Raw genomic sequence first — 24,539 nt, 5'->3', positions numbered from 1 at the left:
CTGCAGTTTTAATCTCCCCCTTAACTATGAGCACTGCAGGCTTCTTGGTAACTGATCATTCCTCTCAGCCTCGAGAAGGTGCTTTCTACTTATTAGATGACATAAAGGAGTAAAAAATGTGGCTGATAAACAACCTGGTAATCAGTTCCCTTAGGTACTTGGCCCCGGGAGAGGAATAATAGCATGCTTATATCTTTGTTTGGTTCTATTAGGTTTGTTTTGTTTTGCCAGTCCTGGGGCTTGAACTCAGGGCCTGAGCACTGTCCCTGGCTTCTTTTTGCTCAAGGCTAGCATTCTACCACTTGAGCCACAGCACGTCTTCTGGCCTTTTCTATATATGTAGTGCTGAGGAATCGATGAACCCAGGGCTTCATGTATACGAGGCAAGCGCTTTATCACTAGGCCATGTTCCCAACCCCTCTATTAGGTTTTAAGACAATAAATTCTAGAAGAAAAGTAGTCCAGATGAACCTTTGCTTCAAAGTTTTTGAAGGGAGAGCAGTTGTCTTTAGCAAACACCATCTTTGCTTGACTTCTAGTCCCTGTTTAGGTAAATGCATTGAATTGAGAAGTTGGATTTTGTGTAAACTTGCTGACTGCCCAGCCCCTGATATTATAGTATGTGCTGGTTGAGTAAGGGAAGAAATTATTGCTTCCTCAGATCTGCTTATCTTCTCTACTACTATGACATCTACCTGAAAGTGCAGCAAGAGCTCCCCCACCTCCCACAGTCTGAGATCAATAAAAAGATTAGTGAGAGTTGGAGGCTTCTCAGCGTGGCCGAGAGGAGTTACTACTTGGAGAAAGCCAAACTAGAGAAAGAAGGTTTGGATCCTGTAAGTAATTATTTTTCCAGCTAATACCTTCTGCTTTCCTGTTCTTTTTCTTGGGACGGTTTTTATCATTTTACTTTCTTTGAGCCTGCCATTATCTGCTTCCATTTTGATGATTTTATGAACTCTATTGTTCTCTTTGATTGCAACAGTATATAGAGCTAGCATTATTGTGAGGTCTGTGCAGTGAGCCTTAGTTTCCCTTTCTGACTGAATTTTAGTATAATAGAGCTCCTAATTCTACATGGCTAAAGTTAGTAGCACTTCCTTTTAATATAGTAGCTTCTGGAAGCACTTCCCTTACACTGGATTTTCATATTATAAATTCAGTGTAACTTAATTTTGTGTTGTACTTGTATCACTTAAATGCTATCGGGAATTAGGCTTAAAGTTAACATGTAGATTATGAAGTTAAGACATAGCTGTTTTGTGTAATGTCATGTTCTTTCTTAATGCTGGTAGTTGTAAATCGTGCTAGAAGCAAAAAAAATTCAGTATTAAAGTCAGATAATGGCAGAGTCTGAGGCTGTGAGGTCTTGAGTGTGCATTTTAAGAATTAGTAAGGAAATGGGTTTATGTCTGCCATTTTATTCTAGTTCCCATGACAAAATATAGTGATGGTAAACTGGCGGTTATTGTTCATTTGTCTTTCATTTTGTTTTTGTGGCAGTACTGGGGCTTGAACTCAGGGCCTCAAGTTCTTGCATGGCTTTTTCGTTTGAACTGAAATTCCTGCAGGAAATATACCCTTGCTACTGCAAGCTGAATTCTTTTAACCTAAACTGCTCTTCTCAATTTAAATAATTGTCTCAAAATTGTTTTTGATAATGTAGAGCAAAGTTGTTACTTTTGGGAGGTAACAACCATGTTATAGCAGAATGTGCTTTATTTTTCCCTTGTTGAGGTCCATGTATAATTGCCATCTAGATTCTATTGTCCTTACTAGCTCGACCTCCCTCTGCCTCAAAGAGCTTTGTGTAACCTGAACTCTTGAAGATGCAGCTCTGTATTCCCTCCTCTAGATGATTTACTTAGAAACAATGAGTCTGCGAATCTCTGCAGAAGAGGTAGTCTTAAGAAACTACACCTATTCTCTTTGGTGGCTGCATGTTAAAGTTCACAATATTAGGAACTAGGAGTGTAACTCAATGGCAGAGAATGCTTGAGGCTTTCAAGCCACAGAACCCTACCTCCAATCAGCAACTGTTTTGTCTGAGATAAAATTCTGTCTAATCCTATATTATTTGGATTTTAAAACTTTGGAATTAACCATCTGCAATGATTCATCCTTTCTCCTGTCCTTGTTTACATTTACCCATCTCTACCCCTATAACCATGATGATGAATAGAGTAGCTTTGATAACTCTACTAAATGAGTAGCCTTAATAGAAGAATCACTTAAAACTTATAACTATTCATCATGTTTAAAATAGCTCATGGAAATCGCTCAGCTGAGTTCTGGACACATTGGCTTGGTCCATGAATGTTTTTCTTAGGTGAAGATCCACTAACCTTATAATAAGAAAAGCTAGCATTTTATTGAACACCTGGAAAGTAGCAATGTGTGAGTGACATTTAATGTGCTGTGTTTGTCCTTCCCCACGTTTCCTGGAGTGTGAAGGTGTGTCTTGGGAGCCTGTTGGCACCTCTGGGGCAACTTATTCCTTGGTGGTTCTTCCGATCTGCCAAGTAGAGGGCCTGTGGTTCTCTGTTACTCCTTTCAGTCTGCAAAACTAGTGCCATCCTGGCTACCGGAGTTTTTCTGTGCTTGGGTTAAGTCCAGACCTTCCTTTGTATGTGCCCCCGTTTAGGCTTGATCCTCTAATCTATCTGCTTCAAAGGGTGGCTGGAGAATACACTTCTCCATTACCAGTAAAGGACGCAAGTCCATCTGCTTGCCTATTTCATCTTAAGTGCTTAGTTTCTTTTAACTCTGAGTGTTGCCTTCGTGCCATAAGTAGTCTCAATGACTTCTTATTTTTGATTTCACTAACTTTTTGTAAGTGGCTTGAGTGCTCCTTTGAAAAGACCCTGCTTAATCTTTGGGGGGGATGGGATAGATTTAACTTTTATTCTCACTTAACCATTCACTTGGAACATCTTTTTTTCTTACTCGATGACTTTCCACTTAAGTTGGAAGTTTTAAAACAAAAATGCTTCTTCTTGGACCTAATTGATTGTGTAGGGCTAAGTTTCTAGTACTAGGTCTTCTTGATCTTGGGAAGACCTGGCCTGGAATCTAGATCTTTAGGATTAATTTTGTGTTTAGGAAGTTTTAACTCATTCTGACTGTTAGCCTTAATTTCTTCATGTGTTTTGTTTTGTTTTGTTTTGTTTGCCAGTCCTGGGCCTTGGACTCAGGGCCTGAGCACTGTCCCTGGCTTCTTTTTGCTCAAGGCTAGCACTCTGCCACTTGAGCCACAGCGCCACTTCTGGCCGTTTTCTATATATGTGGTGCTGGGGAATCGAACCCAGGGCTTCATGTATATGAGACAAGCACTCTTGCCACTAGGCCATATTCCCAGCCCCTCTTTATGTGTTAATTGCGGATAACAATAGTAATAGTGTTGGTTTTTAAGACAAACTTAGATCATGAGTGTAAAAGCGTTTTCTGAACTTCTAAGGTACTATATCAGTGTTAATACTCATTTTCCTCAATATATTCAGGACCTTCTCTGAGAGCCTTTTGGTGAATTCTCACAAAGCCCTCTCCTCGGTTTTATGACCTATATTTGTCATAGTTTTTTTTGCTTAGTTCAGGTTTTGTTTTGTTTTATGCGAGTCCTGGGGCTTGAACTCAGAGCCTGCGCTCTGCCACTTGAGTCACAGTTGTTCTCTGGCTTTTTGGTGTTTAATTGGACTTTCCTGCCTGGTCTGGCTTTGAACCATGATCCTCAGATCTCAGCCTCCTCAAAGGGAACCACTAGCACCCAGCTTGTTTCAGTTTCTGAAATAGTGTCTTCTTATGTAGCCCAGGCTAACATTGCAGTCCTGTCCTTCACTTCGCAAGTATTGGGATCACAGGCGCGTACCACCATTCCTCACTCATCGTTCTCTGTCATTCTTCAAGAGACAAGTGAAGTCAGAATCCTGACCTACTGCCTTCAACTCCAACTTGGCCTGTTGAGTTGGTTTTGGGGCTTTTGATGGACATTATACAATCTGGTGCTTTGGAATCCTACAAAACCAAAGGTTGAAAGGAACTCGTAATATGTTTCTAGAGTCTACTTCCTTTTATAGATATGACAGTTGAGGCCACAAGAAGGGAAAGCAGTTGCTCAAGACTATACCAGGCCTGGTGTTTTGATGCCAAGATCAGTGTTCTGTCCACAGTTCAGTCCATGTTATCTGTTTCCTGTGTGATTGAACAAGTAAGGTACATTAATTCAAATGAAAATAATGTTGCTGTTGATGGAGGCTGGCCCTATCTTATTACGTCAAGAAAGTGCAGTCTGAAGTTGAATGCTGGTGGCGTACTCCTGTAATCCTAGCTACTTGGGAGGTTGGAATCTGAGGATTGGGGTCTGAACCCAGCCTGAGCAGAAAACTCAGAGATTCTTACCTTCAGTTAACCACCAAAAAGTCTCAAGTAGAGTTGTGGTTTGAGTAGTAGCTTTCTAGTCTTGACTGAAAAAGCTAAGGGACAGCATCCAAGCACTTAGATCAAGCCCCAGTACCAGCACCAAAAAATAAAAAATAAGTAAAAAAAAAAAATACAGTCTCTCTGGTTATTTTGCAGGGGGAAAAAATGAGCTGATTAGTGTGTATCTGTCTGACCTCAGTCCATTTATCTTTGCTTCTTCCCCACTTCTGGCTTCCTCATCCTCAGAACTCTAAGCTCTCTGCACTGACTGCTGTGGTTCCAGACATCCCGGGTTTCCGCAAGATCCTACCCCGCTCAGATTACATCATCATCCCCAAGAGCAGCCTACAGGAGGACCGGAGCTGCCCTCAGATAGAGCTGTGTATGGCTCAGAACCAGCTATCCCCGAAAGGACTTCCTCTGGTGTCCAGCACCGTCCCTGAGGCAGTGTCCAGCCATGCAAGTGTGGCAGAGCCGTGCTTGGCAGGGGAGGCCCTGTCTGAGGAGGTGGGGGCCCTGGCTCAGCCAGGCAGCGTGCAGGAGATTGCCACCCCCGAGATCCTCAGCCCGGATATGCTTCTGGAGGAAGCTTCCTTGGAGGTAGGGGAGAGTCACCAGCCTTACCAGACAAGCTTGGTCATTGAAGAGGCCCTATTGAACGGCTCGCCAGACTTCTCCCCTGGAAGCCTGGCTATGCCTCACCCCCAGCTTGGGGAGGGCGTGTCAGTGGTCACAGTTATGAGGGTAAGTGGCTTTGGTACTAATGTCTTTTGCTTTACCTGGAGTTTCTAAAAAGGCAGCCAGCAGTGCCATGTAGTGATTTTTGAGCAGTGGTCATTTAAAGTGATGGTATAGCACTTGTACTAGCAGTAATTTACCGAGTGCTTCTGAGCCTGGGGCTTGCTAAGGTTTTTGTCAATTTCTTTGCACTGGTCAGCCTGCATTTCCATCACCCAAGATGGCACATGAGGTACATAAGTGGAAATGGTATTTAGTTTATCCATAAGGCAACGCCAGGACTTGTCGTGCTATTAGTACTATCAAGATTTTGTGTTCTGGATGATTTCAATAAATAATGCGTGAATTATAGATGAGAAACATTGAAAGGAATTCCTGGGCATAGAAAGACAATCAAGTTCAGGTTGATAACATTAGTAACTGAGAAAGAAAAGGCAATCTGTCCACTAGTCTGAGGGTCATGCTTAGTTGAAGGGAAAACAGTAGCCTCACTGGTTCCGTAACTTTTATCCTGATGGGATAATAGCCTCAGACATGAATATCAAGGATAGTGTCCTACCACATTGAGCCACAGTGCCACTTCCAAGTTTTCTGGTAGTTAATTAGAGATAAGAGTCTCACAGATTTTTCTGCCCAGGCTGACTTTGAATTGTGATCCTCAGATCTCAGCCTCTTGAGTAGCTAGGATTACAGGTGTGAGCCACTAGTGCCCTGCCAAGATGAGAGTCTTCTGGCTCAGTCTAAGTAGTACAACATTCTCTGGGTGGGTGAGTTAAGAAAGCAAGTGTCCCCGAGAAGATGTCCTCCCCAGGCCTAGTCCTTTTTATTATTGTTTTGATGCTGTTTATGATAAAGAAGTGTGGTTAAGATGAGTTAGGTTCTTTAAGAACATCTGACAGGGCCAGAAGAATTCAGTTCTGATGTCTCAAGTCTCCCAGAATTCCAGAGGGTTTTTTAAGCTATACATTGAGGATCGCACATTTTTTTCCTGTATCTTTCTTTGGTTTGTTTTGAGATAACCACAGACTTAGTTCTTTTGATAAGCATTTTGGATAAGCACATCATTTTTTTATTGGACTTGACTGATGGTTGCAAGTATGTGGGTAGCCTCAGGTATTCTGCACTGCTTCAGTGACACTCTCCTTTTCATTGCACGCAGGATTCCAGTGAAGGTAGCTCCTCTGCCCCAGCTGCTCAGTTCATCATGGTGCCTCTACCCGCCTACTCGGTTGTGGAGAATCCCACCTCTATCAAACTGGTCAGTACATGAGAAGCAGATGACAGTTAGAGCTCCCTAAGCATGCGTGCTCTTTGATTTCATCTAATTCTCTAAAACTCTTAGACCCTTAGGAGACGGAGACTAGCAAAGGCCTCAGTTATTTGATGTGTGCTAACAAGTGCTTGTATAGTGTAGCTCCCACTAAGCCACAAACCTCCCTCAAGTCATATAAAACTTCTCTTGGAGTTGATTTTCCTGGGGATAGAGCTTCCATAGGTTTTATTAAAATTTCAGAAGCATACATGAGTTTGAAAAATTAAGGAGCATCGGATCCAATTAAATACTGTGATTATACAGATTAGAAAGTAAGTTCAAAGAAGAGAAAGGACTTCAAGGTCTGTGTCTTTTGGTTAGTTGTAAATGATACTTAAAATGTTTCTCAGTATTTGTTCCTGGCTGGTATATTGTAGTACACTTGATTTTAGTAAGGCGGGTATGGAGATTGATACTGAAGTTTGAAGTTAAACTCTGGGCCCTGTCCCCCATGTGTCATTGAAACATTTTTCCCAGGCTGGCTGGGGCTATCATCTTCTTAGTTATACTTCCCTTTGTACCTGGCATGACAGGAAGCCATCACCAGGCCCAACTTAATGATTTAGTTGGGAGTCTTGGTAATGTTGCTTGATCATGTTGACTTGTCAGGTATGTTACCACTGATTGACATTCCTAACCTGGTTTAAGTTTCTTTTTGTGTGTGTGCTTATGTTCATGCTGCTACTAGGCCCTGGGCAATGTCCCAGAGATATTTTTTGCTCAAGGCTAACACTCTACCACTTGAGCCACAGCTTCACTTCCAGCTTTTTGGTGGTTAATTGGAGTTAAGTCTCATGTAGACTTTCCTGACTGGTCTAACTTCAAATCTTGATCCTCAGATCTCAACCTCCTGAGTAGCTACGATTATAGGTGTGAGGGCCAGCGTCTAGCTCTGCATTCTAATCTGTGTTTCTTACTTTATGTTCTTTTATTAAATTATTTAGGTAAGTCTAGTACAACGCTGAAGAGAATTTTGAAGAACAGGCGGTGTCTTGTTCATCCTACGGGAAAGGATTCAATCTAAAACTGTTAAAGTATGATGTTAGTTACAGGTTTTTCATTACTGGCTTTTAGTTTAGGAAATTTCAGCCATTTCTGATTTGCTGTGAGGTTTTATTAGGGTTGTATGTTGGATTTTGCCACACACATTTTTCTATGTTTATAGAAATTTTATTGGATTTTCTTTTCTAGTTAATGTGGTGAACTTCATTGTTTTTCCAAATGCTAAACCCTTACTAAGCATTCCCAGGATAAATCTACTTGACAGGTTCTATTACCCTCTTGCATATTGCTGAATTTGGTGTATGTACAATTTGTTTAGAATTTTTGTGTCCATGTTCATGAAAGATGTTGATTTCTAGTTATCTTGAGCAGTCTATTTTCTTAGGGTGAGGATTGTCTCCTAAAGTGAGATGGGAAGTTTTAAATCTCCTCAGTTTCCAGAAGATTTGTGTATATTCACTTTATTTCTTCATTGTTTAATATAACTGCTAGTGAAGACATCTGGGCTTGGAGTTTTCTTTGTGCTATGGTGTTGAACTTCATGTTCAATTTAAAATCTTATAAAGATCATTTAGAGATTTACCTATTTTTGAGAGAGAGAGGGTGTGTGTGTGTGTGTGTGTGTGTGTGTGTGTGTGTGTATTTTGATGTTCCAGGAATGTGTTATTTTCTTCACTTTTCCCCTACCTTTAAGTTGTAGCAAATTAAGTTTAAAATTTACCACTTGAACCATTTAAAAATGTACATTTTTCTGGCATAAACTACATTCATTGTTTAGCTCTTTGTTTTTCCACTTAGTAGGATATTTTGAAGCTACATCCACCTTGTAACAGTTACCAGAATTTTATTTTTATAGTACAGTATGTGTGTTTCTGTACATAGCATACTATCTGTAGTATTGCACAAAAACATACAGTAAGTATGATAGTATTCCACATTTAACTTATCTGTTGAAGGACATTTGAGCTATTTTTGGCTCTACTTTTGGCTATTGTATTGGTTACAGTATTAATTTGAGTCTTGTATTCTGTTCATGTAGGCATATAACTGAATTGAGTTACTGGATATTAAGGTAGTTCTTTTTTGTTGTTGTGTGTTGTTTTTTTGAGAGGTTGAATTGGGAGTCTTTATTAGAAAGTTGGTGACCACAGGTAGACTCTTGTCCCCCAAAACATGCAGCTCTTTGTTTAAATTTTTTAAGAACTTGTATCTGTTTAATATGTATATAGAGTTGGTAGTCATTTCTCTTGACTTCTATTACTAGTAATTTGAGTCTTAACAGATTTATTGATCTCAAAGAATCAGCTCTTGGTTTTATGATTTTCTCTGTTGTTTTTCTTAAACTTTTAACAAGCAGGTTGTCTCTGTATTAAAGCTGTGTTTGGTTTCAGTTTTTTTTTGCACATTGGATCTAAAAACAGGACCCATATAACAACCTTTTTTTTTTTTTTTTGCCAGTCCTGGGCCTTGGACTCAGGGCCTGAGAACCACCCCTGGCTTCTTTTTGCTCAAGGCTAGCACTCTGCCACTTGAGCCACAGCACCACTTCTGGCCGCTTTCTATATATGTGGTGCTGGGGAATTGAACCCAGGGCTTCATGTATACAAGGCAAGCACTCTAGCCACTAGGCCATAGTCCCAGCCCACAACCTTTTTTTTTTTTTTAAAGTTTTTCATTTCATGTTATTTTCAGTGCTCCAACATAGAATATTTTGTAATGAATAGCGACATGTAGACACCTTACAGTCTTTTCAAATACTAACAAAATAACACAATTTCAAGAGGTGGTAATTCTGCCAAATTCCAAAAATGGTAATCCTTAAAACTATACACATTATTTCACCATTTCTTGATATTTATTTTTAAATATGTACACAATTTTCTTGGTGTAGGAAAAAACACCTTAAAAACAGCAAGATAACATAGAATACAAAATGAACTTTGGGAATATAGGGAGATATGTCTCTAATTTTAGCTTTAAATCTTATTTTTAAATGGTTTCAAAAATACGGTGAAGTATTTGGAGAAAGGAACTTCCAGTTGTGACAAGCTTCTCGTTGGTGAGCTTAAGGAATTTGCAGCACTAGGATCAACTAAGCAAACTCCACCCTCTAACCTCCACCCAAGCACTGAAAGCTGTGTGTGCCCATACTGGGGCTTGAACTCAGGTGCTTTTCCTTAGCTCTTTTACTCAAGGCTGGCACTCTGTCCTTGGACCTACAGCTCTAGGTCTGGTTTTTGCAATGGTTAATTGGAGATAGTCGTGTGTGTTCCTACCCAAGTGGACTTTGATCCATGATCCTCAGATCTCAGCCTTCTGGGTTGCTAGGATTACAGGCATGCGCCAGTGGCACCCCCACAATAGTATGCATTTTTAAGAATTCACAATATGTTTGAGCTCTCAAAATTGCTACAGATGAATAATAAATTCTTTGGTGTTGCTTGTTCTTTCAAGATGGAGCCACACTGTGCACTGATTTTAAGCCCTGGGCTCAAGTAGTCCTCCTGCCCTGGACCCCTGATTAGCTCGGATTACAGACATACCACTGTCCCTAGCTAAATACTATATTCTTGGGTAAGAAGCTGTAGTATCTTAACATAGGAATAGCTAGTACAGCTTGATTCATGGAGAAACTGCTTATTTTGTGAGCCCTTGTGCTCTTGGAAATGACTCTTATGTTACAGTCCAAAAATTGTTTGAAAACTAATATAATGGTTAGGGCTAAAACATCAGCCTTGAACCCTAATGTTTCCTAAAGTCAGTTCTATAGCTTATGGCTTAGCAGTATTTCCAGTTCATGGTAGTTTATAGTGCTAAATTAAATTTTTATTCTGCTTTCAGGAAGTATTTCAGAAAATTCTGCATTTGGCCGTGGTCTGAGAGATGATTAAAGATGCTTTTTATCCTACTAATAAGTCCATTACAAACCTTACAATCTTTGGAATTAGAATTCACTTCTACTTCATTTGTTTTCAAGACAGTCGTGTGGAGTAGGAGGAACTAGTGCTTTTACAGAAGAAGAAACTAAGACTCAAGAATTCAGTTGACTTACTCTCAGGTCATTCACTCTGTTGGTGACAGGCAGAGTTTGCATTCAGCACCTTACTCTCTGCTCGGCATCACGCCACCTTTGCACTCACTCATCCTTGACGTGGTACCACTGTGATTACCTGCTTTTCTTTCCATGGGCTTCCTGGCAGAGGGAGCTAAGGGCAGTTTTGCCAGGCTAGGGAATGTGGGATTAGGAGTTGAATAAACATTTGTAAGGGACAGAACAAATACATCAGGGAAATGTTTTCTTTCCTGCATTAGTCTAGGATGTGGAATGAGGGAAATGAAGTTTCTATTTGTAGCTAAGATGTATTGATTCCTTGTTTTACATTTTGTTCAAAGGGAGATCCCTTGAAAAATACAAGGACCTGATTTCTACTTTTGGATTTCCCTCCTTTTTAAGTTTAATTTTTTTGTTGACTCTGGTTCTATTTTTATCTCTCTGGATCCATCCTTGATCCTGAGTTCTCTGATTTTTAGCTAAAAAAGAATAAAGTGTGTGTGTGTGTGTGTGTGTGTGTGTGTGTGTGTGTGTGTTGATCCTGGGGCTTGTACTTCAGGTCTAGGCACTATCCCTGCTCAAGGTTAGTGCTTTACCACTGAGTCACAGCTCCACTTCCAGCCCTTTTTGTTGTTGTTGTTCTTATTAATTGGGGGTAAGCATCTCCTTGAGCTGGCTTTGAACCACAATTTTCAGATTTCAGCCTCCTGGTTAACTAGGGTTACAGACTTGAATGCTGGCACACAGCGTCTCCTTTTTTTTTTTTTTTTTTTAAGTACTCAGAGCTAGAGAAGCTAACTAGGTAGCAGAAGAAATCTTGGACCAAGATTTCTAGATGTAGCTCTGCCCTTGATTCACTATATGGTTTGAGGCAGAACATTTATTCTCAGCCCAAGTATTAAAAAGAACTACTTAGTAGCATTTCTGAAAGTATTAAATGAGATACAAGGTACCACATGGTACCTTGGCACAATTAGTATCAACCATCACTGCCTTATTTTTCTGCTACCTAACTAACCCTGAGCATCTGTGTTTTTCCCTTTTGAACTCAGTTTCTTTATTTCTAAAAGTGTACTTGTACCTTAGCATCTTTACAATTCTAACCTTTCCTGTTAAACCATGAATGGCTATCCTACATTTTGGTGGTCTGATGGTCAGCAGGGTCTCATGTTGGGTTGTGGTCTTGATTCTGACACACTCTTTTTTTTTTTTTCTCATACAGACCACTACATATACCCGCCGGGGCCATGGGGCATGCACGAGCCCAGGTTGCTCTTTTACATATGTCACCAGGCACAAGCCACCTAAGTGCCCTACCTGTGGCAACTTCCTAGGAGGGAAGTGGATTCCAAAGGTAAGATGCGTTGGCCATTGCCTGACAACAGAGTAGGCTTCCTGTTTCCCTTGGAAACAGATGACTTTTTAAAGAGGGCTTGAATTCAGGGTCTCCTGCTTTCATTTGGCTTTGCCCACTTGCATGCTGCCATTTGAGCCATGACTACAGTCCTGCAAGTTTTTTTTTTTTGGTTAGCTAGAGATGAGTGTTTCAGCCTCTTGTATAACTTGAATTACAGGGAAGAACCATTGGAGCAGAGGATAATTATTTTTTTGTATGTGTGTACCAGTGCTTGAATTCAGGGCCTAGGTGCTATCCTTTAGCCTTTTGCTCAAGGCTAGCACTCTTCCACTTGAAGCTCAGCTCCACTTCCCTCGTTTTGGTAGTTAATTGGAAGTAAGAGTCTCATGGACTTGTGTGCCCAAACTAGCTTTGATCCACAATCCTCAAATCTCAGTCTTCTGAGAAGCTAGGATTACAGGTATGAGCTATTGTGACTCTACAAGTAATCATTTTCATTTTAAAGTTTGTTTAAAAGGAAGAAAAATAGAATGCTTCCCATCATTTTACATTATCCAAAGAAAACCCATGACCAATTAGTATTTTGTTGTATTTTGGTTTTTTTTTTTTCTGTATTCCCTCCCCCATCCCCCTCTTTTTTTTTTTTTGCGGGTTCTGAGGCTTGAACCCACGGCCTGGGCACTGTCTCTAAGCTTCTTCTCCTCGAGGCCAGCACTCTACCACTTGAGCCGCAGCAGCACTTTGGGGCCTTTTCTGAGGAGCTTATGAGAATCTCACAGACTTTGCTGCCCCAGCTGCCTTCAAACCATGAGTCTCAGCCTCCTGAATAGGTAGGATTATAGGTGCGAGCCACTGGTGCCCAGCTCCCTCCCTTTTTTTAAAGGAAAAATATTTATTTATTTGCAGTACTGAGGATTGTAACCAGGGTCTTGAACATGCTAGGTAAGCACTATCGCTGACCTTCATCTTCATCTGTGTCTTTGTTTTCTCATTTAACTTACTGTGCCATTAAATGTTTTTCACAAATAGCATCTTAAATTGCTTCATAATTTTCCATGAATCACCATTCATATGAAACATCCTAGTAATATACTTACTTCCTGGTAGGACTGAGTGTTGAACAATCTACTTCCTATGCTGTGTAGATATTACTTGATCCATAGCATAAATATAAATCTTTTCACTCCTTAGCTTAAAATTGTTTTGTTCTTTACAGCTACTAGAAGTAGAAGCCCTTAACTCAATGTAAAAAGTTTTCCATAGTCTTATTGTAACTTTATGATGTATATTCCTTTCCTTCTTCCTGTTCTTTGTCTGTCCTACAGCCCAACTGGTTTATTGTTCTATGCATGAAATGCATAATGATGAGTCTTGGCTTCTTGTCAATGTGGATTCTTCCATAGAGCATCCCTAGGTTTCCTTAGGGAAGAATGAATGGCTTTCACGCTCCATACACCTGTTAACACTTTTATGTAGCAGTCATCACCATTGAACAGTCTTTGTTCATTTCATACTGTGAGCATCTTAATGACCTTTACATCTGCTATAGCTTTATCCATAGAATATGCACAGTAAACACATGACCACTAGTGTTCAGTTTAGCATGTTTTTGCTAACTTGTACACTTGGCCAGATGAACATATATGCTTGTTGTATTTCTTGCATGACTTCAAATTTTAGGGCAGAATGAATGGAAGAGACAGTCAATTCTCAATTAGTTCATAGAGACAGAGGACTGGAATAGAGTTTGTGGGGGGGTTTTCGTCGTTTTCTTTGGGTTTTTTTTTTTTTACAAACAGTGGTCTTGCAGGATCAATGGCATATGCATAGGTAGAAAAGGAAAAAGAGGGCATTGTTTTTGTGAAAGTTGGCTTAGGCAAGGATTGTGATTGTATTGTGTTTAACTATGCATGGTTCATTGAGAGGATCATTAAAAGAACCTGAAGCCAATGACTCACACCTATAATCTTAGCTACTAGGGAGGCTGAGGATCCAGTTCAAAGCCAGCCTGAGGCTGAGAATGTGGCTTAGAGGTAGAGTGCTTGCCTAGTATGCATGAAGCCCTGGGTTCAGTTCCTAAGCACCACATAAACAGAAAAGGCTGGAAGTGGCATTGTGGTTCAAGCACTCCAGTGCTAGCCTTGAGCAAAAGAAGCTCAGAGACAATGCCCAAGCCCTAAGTTCAAGCCCTGTGACTGGCAAAAAACAAAAAACAACAACCGAAACACAAAACAAAGCCAATCAGAGCAGAAAATTTTGAGACTCCATCTCCAGTTAAACAGCAAGATGCCAAATTGAGGGTATAGTTCAAGTGGTAAAGTGCCAGTCATAATTGGAAAAGGCCAAATGAGAGCCGAAGGCCCTGAGTTCAAGTCATAGTATTGGCACAAAAAATACACATAAAAAGAAGAGAAAAGGCTCTTGGGGCCTGTGGTGAGGTGGCACATCATGATGCCTGTGTAAAACTGCCCATCTCAGGACTAGAAAATTAAAGAGGGAGGGACTGGGCTCTCACCTCCCTTGGAGAGCGTGCTAGTGATCTAAAACCTCCCACTGGACTTCTTCCACGGGCCCCACCACCTTCCAAAACAAGCCTTTACCACATGCACTGTGGGAAGATGCCTAATATATCCAAACAATTGCAATAATTAATATGTTTCTGGAGTTTGCTTCTGCAGTTCAAACTCTTTATTTCCCTAGTTTTTAGCTATATATCCTCAGACAAGTCTTTTCATGTCTCTGTTCCTTGACTTAGGTTTCTTCTCATCTGTGAGTGGAAGTTAGTACCTAATGCGTGAGGATTTGGAGGGTTCAAGAGGGATTGCCCATGGAGAAAGGGTGGAGTAGTTGCTCATGCCTGTTAAATTGTCAGTAAATGTTTCCTTGTTACCATCATAATTGACATTAGTACTCCAGCTCTGTTATTGCTATTCATGGGTCAGGACAGACCTAGTGCTAGTGTCTCAAAAGGTTTTGTCTAGTTTGTGTCCATTTCCCCCAAGCATAGAAGGAGTGAGTGTGAGAAGAAAGATAATTTTCAGCTCTGTAGAATTTTAGAGGTAAAAACAGCTTTGGTTCTCAGCTAATTCAATTCTTTTATGTTTCTAGTTTAGGAAAAATGAAGAGAAATACAAGTGACTGGCTAAATTTATATGCCATTACTTTTCCCACTAAACCACACTTCTCAGGCATTGTTACATTGTTTTTAGCTGCAGAATTTAAGAGTTTCTGAGTTCTGATTTTTGAGGTAGCAAATATAAATAATTTTTTAAAGGTTACATTTAATCCTGTTTTATACTTGGGACATTAAGTTAACCTATTCTTTGGGGTACTGTTTCCTTCTCTTACCCATATATTAAGACAATCAACTGAGCATATTTATGTCAACTGTAAAATAGCTTATATTTACAAGGTATTCTGATTTTTTTTTTTTTTTTTTTAAGGAAAAGCCAGCCAAAGTCAAAGTGGAATCATCTTCGGATGTCTCTTCCAACAGTTCTGTCACCTCTGAACAAAATTTCTGTAATGAAAATGATTCTAAACTGACTCTGGAGAACTCAGAAGCTGTAAGCCAGCTCTTAAATGTTGTTCCTCCAAGAGAAGTGGGTGAGGAGAATGAGTGGAAGGAAGTGATTGTCTCCAATGCTCATGTTTTGGTCAAGGGAGGTCCTGGAACTCGAGGTACAGCAGTCACCAAGACACCGGTTGTCAAGAGTGTTGTGAAGACTGAATTTACTCTGGAAACAACTGAGAATGACAGCCCTCGACCATATGTACCACAAGCAGCTGAGGGGAGCAGCACCTCCAGCCCAGTCCCTGTGTTTAAAAAGCCTACGGGGTAAGCCACGGTTGTTATATATCATGACTATGATATGCAGATGCCCGTGTTTGCCCTCACCATTGTCTTTGCAGGGTTCCTGATCTCAGTTTGTGATCCCTATTTTGGAGGTACAGAAGCCTAAGGCCTAGAGACATGGAACAATTTGCCTTTTCTAAACTCTCCCATCCATGTATTGCTGTCAGTGTGTGTGGGGGTGAGGGGGGTTGCTGCTAGCATTTAGAGTGATGAAAAGCGACTCTAAACATCCTCTACTGCACAAGAAAGCTTCCCTGAACAAAGAATTGTCTGGTAGTACCAAGTTTGGCTATATTATGAATTTTATCTTTTCCAATCCTGTTGTTGAATAGGAAATAACCTTCACATGGTTCAGCCTCAATAAGTACAAGGAACACAGTTAGGTGGGCACCAACTAGGTGGGCTCACACATGTAAATCCCAATTACTTAGGCTTAAGATCTGAGGTTCACAGTTCAAAAGCCAGCCCTGGCCAGGAAAGTCTCCTGAGACTCTTTATTTCCAATTAACCACTTAAAAACAAAAACAAACTGGAAGTGGAGCCATGGATTGGTTGATCGAGTACCAGCTTTAAACACAAAAACTCAGGGACAAGGCCAAGGGTTCTGAGTTCCAGCCCTTATGACCAACAAAAACAAAGAAACAAAAAAAACAAAACCTCCCTTCTGAGAGAATGGTTTATATATATTAAGTTTTATTGAGCTGATCAAAAGGAGAATGGGAGAAGTAGCTCTGTTAGGGATGTGGAAATCAGTAGGATGGGTCTGGGCTAATGAATAGGGTGCGTAAATATGAATATGGTTGAAATAATTTGTTTGCATGTATGAAAATAGAACAGTGAGGCCAGGTAAAGTTACGTTGGGAAGAGGAGTAAGGAGTGACAGAGGAGTGAGATTGATTGGAATATATTTGTGGCAATGCCACAGTGGAGCCCCTCCATCTCCCCTCCCCCCCCTTTTTTTTTTACAACTAATGTATGCTAGTAATTTGTTTAATTTCCCTTCCACCCATTTCCCAGAATCAGTTTGTTTTTTCAGGTTTCTTATTTCTAGAGATAATTCCCATCCACTTGGTCCAGAAATTCCAGAAGATTTCCATCTTGTTTTTTTTCAGAGTTGACCTGCTCAGCACTGGGTCCAGAGCTACAGAGCTTAAAGGCAGAGCACGGGGAAAACCCTCATTACTGGCTGCAGCGAGACCCATGAGAGCCATTCTGCCAGCCCCAGCCAGTGTGGGGCGAGGTAGCAGCCTTGGATTGCCCAGGGCCAGGCAGACCTTTCCCCTGAGTGGTAAGGGCTGATTCAGGCCTGGGAGGAGAGGCTGTCCAGTGGGAATGGGGACAGGAGTCAAGAAGGAGAGGAGAGAGAGGAGCATCAGTTGCATTACTGGTTCTTACAGATAAGACTTCTTCCATGAGGACATGTGGTCTGAAGCCAAGCACACTGAAGCAGCTAGGTCAGCCAATCCAACAGCCATCTAGCATTGGCGAAGTGAAGGTAAGACCCACTCCCAAGAGTGGGGCTTCTTGAAGTTCTGGTCATTTGTGTCTAATGTATCAAAGCCATAGGCAGTGGGCAGACCTCAACTCTTAAGACTAGTAGACATCTAGGAAGAAGTTAAAATGAGTGATTTTCTTTTTAAGTTGTGATTTTCATAAAGTGGGTATATTTACTTTAAAAAAGTTTTAAGCTTGAGCTGGGAATATGGCCTAGTGGCAAGAGTGCTTGCCTCCCATACATGAAGCCCTAGGTTCTATTCCTCAGCACCACATATATAGAAAATGGCCAGAAGTGGCGCTGTGGCTCAAGTGGTATAGTGCTAGCCTTGAGCAAAAAGAAGCCAGACACAGTGCTCAGGCCCTGAGTCCAAGGCCCAGGACTGGCAAAAAAAAAAAAAAAAAAGTTTTAAGCCTCTTGTTTTTAAACCTATAATTTAGAAAACATAACAAAAATAGAAACAGTGCAATAAGTATCTTTCTGAAATATTTGTTAACATTTCACTTGATTATTTGTGTTCATTCATGTCTTCCTTGCACCTGGTGTACACAAAACATGTAAGTAAAGGGTGAGTCACATAGACTTTGCACCTCAGTGCTTATTTGTGTGTTTCTTAGGAATAAGGGTAGTGTATGTGAAGATGGCGTGAAGAATCTCACTGACAGCTATTAAACAGTAGGGTAGAGGGTATGGGAAAGAAATAGATGAGGTGAATCTGACTAAACTATAATGTGTGTACAGCCCTTTGTATAATCAATATCTACTAGGCAAATGAAACATGGGAAAGTAAAACAGCAAATGTTGGGGGAGCAGATAGCGATGAGAGTGGAGAGGGCCATCCCGGAGGATGAAGGCGGGTGATTATGGTCACACTTTATAGGCATCTGTGAAAATAGAACCTGAAACCTATTGAGAATGTCTTAAGCAGTAGGGGAGAGGGAATGAGGAAAAGAGATGGAAGGGGTGAGTTTGATCTCCCCTTTGTACGTTTATGGATGGATGGATGGATGGAAATGTTACAGTGAAACCCCTCCCATGTACATCTTTTTTTTTTTTTTTTAAAGAATAGGGATACTCTTTTACTGATGGGTTGTCGTTTTTTGTTTTTTTCAACTCTCAAAGTTACACCTCGGAACCATCAACTACATGGTTGTTACCTTGTTGGTTCTAGGTCTAAACATTGTTGCAACCTCCATTTCTCAGATTTTGGTGCCTGTCCAGTAGACAATGAACGATACTACTGTCACTTCACTGACAGCAACTGTAGGCCTCGGGCCAATCTTAAAGATTGTCAAATAAATATGAGTGAAAAAAACGTGCCTTGGGATAGTAAAATAAAGGCATAGGTAGCACCTAAAGATACAAAAAGACTTTTGTAAATTGTGCTTACTTTTCTTCATAAACCAAAAACACATGGCCTTTATTTCATGTACTAGTTTGTTGCTTGTATCTTTCATTCAGTTTATTGATAGTGGATATTAAAAATTCCATTTCAAATTATGCTTTTTAAGTTTTTTTGTTGAGAAAGTATCTTGTTTTTGTAGCTCAGGTTAGCTTGGAACTCAGAATTCTTTTTTTCTTTTTTTTCAAGTTTAATTATTTTTATTTTAAATTTTATCGTAAAGGTGATGTACAGAGAGGTTATAGTTACATAAGTCAAACAATGTGGAACTCAGAATTCTTTTAACTCACTTTCTTTAGTGCTAGTATTAAAAGTGTCTGCTACCATACCTTGCTTTCTTTAAATGTGGATATGGCCAGAATAAGTAAAAATGTGTGGAGCCAGGTTCTGCAGCGTCAGACCTATCATTCTAACTATTCAGGAGACTTAGAACCCGAGCCTCGAGGTTCAAAGCCCAGCCAGTCAGAAAAGTCCATGAGACTCCTATCTCCAGGTAACAAGCAGAATTCAAGATCAGAGGCTCAAGTGGTCGAGCACCAGCCAAGCAGATGTTTAGTCCTGAGTTTAAACCTCTGTCCTAGGAAAAGAAAGGTGAGGGTCAGAGCAAAGCTTCGCCCTTACACGGAGTCATCTTTAAAATTCCCTGTTTGTGCTTGCAAATGTTAGACTAGTCTTCTGAGCCTCCTCCTCAGTGGGTTTTGGCGTGGTTAGGAGTCGTCGTGAGCAGTTTCTAGATTGGAGAGAGCCAGTCGGCCAGCCCCCTGGCTGTGTGCTGCTGTCAGCTCTGAGTGTGAGTGCGATCTAGTGGTATAGAAGGAGAGTGTTTACTGAACTTAGAACTCTTGACAATCTCTTCATGTGTTACTTGAGTAAACCCAAAGTTGTCTTTATAAGTAGTTTCCTTTTATCAGCAGCATTGGGGTATGGAGTCATATACTCATTTGCTAATCTTAAGCCAGTTAGTTAAAAGGTACATGAAATCTGAGAATCAACTTACAATCACTATTGCAGAAAAATTCTAATTTAGAATGTTTTCTTTCCCTTTTAGTTTTATAAGCAAAACTAAACATACATTTATCAACAGTGGGGGGGATACTATAATCTTGTACTCATCCATAACATTTTAGTAGTCTTTCAAACTTCCTCCTGTGCTAGCACTATCCAGCTATATGGGTGTACATAGTTATTACCTGCCTTTATCACCTGACAGTAGTTGTAAATCTGATTCATGATGTTTCTGATTGTGGTTATTTGAAACTACACTGAAGTTTGGCAACCTCTGGACTTGAATCTTGGTCTTTGGTATGGTAGTAACTGCCAGCTGGCAGTCTATTAGAGGTGTAGCTTGACCAGTTCCCTCAATAAACTATTTCCTCCAGTGCTTTTTGGGTCACAGGACCTTAGGAGTTTGTCTGAAGTTCAAAAGTAGCACTAAATGACTTGTTCTGATCCACAGCTACCAAGTGGCCCAAACAACAGGACACCCCAGGTGAAAGTTGTAGAGGTCAAGCCTGATATATTCCCTCCATATAAGTACAGCTGCACAGTCACACTGGTAAGTGTGTAGCTGTGGTGGTGGTTGACACAGAAAATTTGAACCTGCGGTCACATAGGAAGCTGAAGAGAGAGGGCAGTGGTAGTGAGGCAGGGTCAGATAGAAGTGTTGACGATCTATTATCTATAAATGATAGCTGCTAAGTGAATCTGTTATGTGAAAGCAGATTTTAAGGGGGCATTTCCATGTAGCTGTAAAACAGACTAGCTAAAATGAATGTTCTTAGTCAGAGATAAGAATCTTGTCCAGAACTAGCATTTGGAATTTTTAGAAATTAGAAAGTGCATGGTACAGATAAGTTTAAGTGATACTGCATTTCTTTTCCTCCCTAAAACATAAGCATAATTGAAAAAATTATCTTGAAGAGGTTGGAAAGTGTTCTAGTGAAGTAACTCACTTTGTTTCGCTCAGCATTTCCCACAAGAGTTTTCTCTCTTCTTTCTCTTTCTCTTTCCTTTCTTTCTTTTTTTTTTCCTGGCTTTAGAGCTTGAATTTTAGGATTGAGCTCTGTCCCTGAGATTTTCTGCTCTACCACTTGAGCCACAGCTCCCCTTTTGGCTTTTGTGTACTTAATTGAAGATAAGACCCTCATGGAGTCTTTCCTAGCTTCCCCCCTTCATTTTTAATATGATCTGTACTAGCATACCATAAGTAAATTGTGACACCAGGGTCGTCCTTTTGCAAGGTAAGCAGCATGCAGCAGCAGAATAAACACTAGTTCCAAAAATAGTTTCAGTTCTGTTTTTAGCATGCCACTTGACCCTGGATAAGACACAATCTTTCTCTGATCTGTTTCACCATCTATAAAATTCTGTATTGGTTTAGGTACTATTGAGGTTTCTGTCACTTAACATTCTCTAGTCCTGTTGGTAACGGCCAGGTGGCAGATTCTCTGGCTGATTTGAGTAGGATGAGCAGATTTGGAAAGAACAGCTAGATTTTTAAACCTTAACTTGATAATGGTAAGCAGGTTTAGAGAGGGTCTTTCATTCAAAAAATGTGTATTGGGCTGGGGATATGGCCTAGTGGCCAAGAGTGCTTGCCTCAAAAAATGTGTATTAGCTAAGTGTGATGATACATAGCTGTACCCTCAGCCATGTAGAAGACTGTCAGGAAGTCTTGAACCCAGGAGTTCAAGGCCAGCATCAGCCTTGAACTTGTTTTCTTAAAAAAAAAAAAAAAAAAAGCAGAAGAAGAAAAATAAAGGAGGGTGGTTCTTGAGCATCTGTTTGTATGCCCTGTCATGGGAGTCTAGAGATTCAGGAAGGTTGTAGTCAGGAATTGCTGAGCAATGATGTTACTTTTTTAGGATTTGGGCCTGGCTACATCAAGAGGCCGAGGAAAGTGCAAGAATCCCTCTTGTAGCTATGTCTACACCAATCGGCACAAACCTCGGATTTGTCCCAGCTGTGGTTTTAACCTTGCCAAAGACAGGACTGAGAAAAGCACCAAGGCTCTTGTGAGTTCCTTCCCCAAATATATCCCCCAGCCTTGTTTGTGAACCTGTTGTGGAAGAAATAAAAAAGGATGTTTTAAATAGTATGCCTTGGAGTTAGAACATCAAGACTAGACCTGAGTTCTAGATTCTAAACCTTTCTCTAGGTTTCCTTTTTATTGCCAGGGTAGGGGATTGATGAGTGTCTCAGTTTATTTCCTGTTGCTCTAACAAGATACCTAAGGCTGGGTACTTTTACAAAGAATGGAAGTATATTATATAGTTCACAGTTCTGAAGATTTTTTTCTTCTCAGTATCTGGTGAAGCCTTATTGTGTCATAACTTGGAGGAAGATATCACCTGACAAGACAGAGCATGGAGCCAGAGAGCTTCTATAACAAAGGAACTCCTGTTATAATTCTTTGGTAATCAGTTCATGAAGACAACTTTTGAGATCCACTCAACTCCCCAAAGCCCACTCTCTAAAATTGCTTTAACATGTGGCTTTGGGGATTCACTTTGAGGACATGAAATTTGTGGGGCACATTCAAAACATAGTAGCCATGTATTTTCATCTCTGAGGACCAACAGTTCATTCATTGAAAAGAGTGGCAACCCAGGCCATACAAAGAATGGATAAAAGGATTGTATCCTCTTATCTCAAAGTCCTGAAACAAGACCTGTAGGTTGATTTATTCCGTCCATGCCAAACCCAAGACTTTGTAGATTAGTTCCTTACTTCTCGCCAGATTCCTTGCAAAACCCGCTAATCACAAAACTTTACTTCTAGCATTCTTGGCAAACCTACTCTCTGAAGATGGACCAAACTACTTGGATAGTAATACATACTTCACTTAACCCCTTTAGACTTTTTTTTTTTAACCAGGAAAAAGTGACATTTTCAGATTCCTTAGTTTTATTTCCATTACATGATTGAGGAAGGGTTTATTTGTGGCTCTGGAAATCAAAACCAAGATTTGATACGTGCTAGGCAAACACTACATCACTGAGCTACATACCCAGTCCCATTCATGAGTTTGTCAGTTAAAAGCAAAATGACAGTATTTGAAGTGAATGGAATGACTACAGTGAGGGTAAGAAGACAACTATTACTAACCTGCTTGTGGTTAGGCATTGTCTTGTAGAGCAGGCCTGGCCACTCGGGACCTCAAAAGAGAATAGAAAGGAATGGCATAGAAAACAAAGAGTGTCTATTTGGCTAGGAAGGTATGTGAGAGAGTAAGGAAAAGAAGTCCTGAGAAACATGTTTAGAACCCTATCATGGGAGGTCCCGATTGGGCATTTGCTCTTTAGGCAACACAGTCAGATCCCACTAAATGTCCAGGACCAGGAAAAGGCCTAGGAAGGTTATTTCAGGAGGAAGACTTACAAGTGTTAACGAGTAGATGAAGCTAGAGATCTGGAGAAGTGCTTTAGGCCTCAGCTTTTCTTTGCATATGGAGAAGGGGCTTTCCGGTGATGAGTTCCTGGTCTCCGAGCTCTTTATGTGCTTGAATGGGTACTTTCTGGTCATCATTCTTGTGAGACAGGGAAATGGAACTGAAATGTAGGGGTAGACTTGACAGCGTGACCATGAGTTAGGATTGTCCCTCCCATTAGGAAAGCAGAGCACACAGGCTAGGTTAGGTCTGGATATTTTTGTTTACTCTGGGAACCCTGTCCTTCATTCTATTCTCTCGCTCACTCTGCTGCCTTAGGCCCAAAGTGAGCTTGCCTGGATGCTCCATGCCTACACTACGCTGACTGCTTCTCTTAACTCCCTAGGAAACCGTACTCTCTCCTGGTCAGGAATCTCTTCCCCTCATACCTTGTAACTCTGGAATTCACATATGCTGAGTGGATCTGTAAGGAGAGGATGGAATTGAGTTCTGTATAGGTAGAGGCTCTGAGCATTCCATTCCATTTCTGGTTCACCTTGACTTTTGGTGTGGTTTGCAGTGTAGAATGGATGTTGCTTTCTAGTTACAGGATGAATGAAATGATATTACTTTTTAGGTCAAGGAAGAATTGTTTAAGGACCTCTTGCCAGTTGATTTTTAAGTCCTACACCATATCAGTCTGTCTTTGGTTAAGTAATTGCTACCCATTGTCAGTATTATCACCTTCACATTTGCCCTTATCCTTAGACCTTCCTACACCCCCAATCTCATAAAGTTTGGAGAAGTAATGACTGTTCTACAAAAAATAAAACTGGTCAGAAAACTAGGGCCTTTGTGTGTAAGTATTGCCTTTTGAGTCCCCCTGGTGGCAATACATTCCTTGTGTAATTTCTCTTTAGCTATTGTAATTAAGCTTACAAATGTCATCTACCCCCTTCATCTCTGATAAAGGAGCCAAATGATAGTATTGCCACCTGACCTTCCATGTTATGGCCCAGTATAGTCACACCTGGAAGCATGCAGCCTCCAGGAAGCTCATTCTGTGTTAGTTGCCTCTTGTCGAGCCAATAATTCTTGCATTTTTTCAGCTAGCATATATTAAATGTCTGCGGTGGGCCACGCCTTTAGAGATGAATAGGACATGGCCGCTTCCCATGGGAAGCACACAGTTTAGTGGAAGAGACAAGTCACCAGTTACTGCAGACAGATAAGAATTATAATAAAGAAAACTTGTTAAGCAGTTAGCCTCTCCCAACATATCTGGTAAATAGGAATCGGCATCTTTGTGAGTCCCAGCCTCATGATTATACAGTGAAGGACACGCACATGCCTAGGGAACACAGAAGAGGCAGCGAAGCGTGGTGCACTGGCACGAAGGAGCAGGGAGGAGCCTATAGAGAGATCTCCCTGAGAATAACTGGTTCTGAGTAACGCAGGACTTACTCCTAGAAATCTCTGGCTAGTCACTAACCTACACGCTCCAAAGCATTTAAAACGCATACTTCAAGAAATAAAGGCA

The 24,539-nt window shown here is 40.7% G+C and overlaps 1 protein-coding gene and 1 long non-coding RNA gene across 5 annotated transcripts in view; one reads left to right on the top strand and one right to left on the bottom strand.

Annotated features, from left to right (window-relative positions):
- The window catches only part of Hmgxb3 (HMG-box containing 3), a 42,656-nt gene that overhangs the window by 4,209 nt on the left and 13,908 nt on the right, over positions 1 to 24,539 (top strand). For 2 of the 4 annotated variants that reach the window (XM_048331091.1, XM_048331090.1), the window contains 9 exons: positions 662 to 836; positions 4,663 to 5,160; positions 6,314 to 6,412; positions 11,743 to 11,874; positions 15,321 to 15,715; positions 16,846 to 17,021; positions 17,131 to 17,228; positions 20,087 to 20,185; positions 21,495 to 21,644. In XM_048331091.1, the coding sequence (XP_048187048.1) occupies positions 662 to 836; positions 4,663 to 5,160; positions 6,314 to 6,412; positions 11,743 to 11,874; positions 15,321 to 15,715; positions 16,846 to 17,021; positions 17,131 to 17,228; positions 20,087 to 20,185; positions 21,495 to 21,644 (1,822 nt within the window). The remainder of the gene's footprint in view (positions 1 to 661; positions 837 to 4,662; positions 5,161 to 6,313; positions 6,413 to 11,742; positions 11,875 to 15,320; positions 15,716 to 16,845; positions 17,022 to 17,130; positions 17,229 to 20,086; positions 20,186 to 21,494; positions 21,645 to 24,539) is intronic. The other 2 variants (XM_048331089.1, XM_048331092.1) reach the window with 2 other exon arrangements.
- Positions 2,109 to 24,515, bottom strand: LOC125339821. Its single transcript, XR_007208631.1, has 3 exons — positions 24,388 to 24,515; positions 12,838 to 12,843; positions 2,109 to 2,121 (listed from the first exon to the last, which is right to left on the bottom strand). It is a non-coding gene; the product is annotated as an uncharacterized LOC125339821 (long non-coding RNA).

This window comes from Perognathus longimembris, chromosome 22, assembly GCF_023159225.1.
Source record: "Perognathus longimembris pacificus isolate PPM17 chromosome 22, ASM2315922v1, whole genome shotgun sequence".
Lineage (NCBI taxonomy): Eukaryota > Metazoa > Chordata > Mammalia > Rodentia > Heteromyidae > Perognathus > Perognathus longimembris.
Note: the sequence above shows the minus strand (reverse complement) of the source record. Positions and strands in the feature narration are given on the sequence as shown.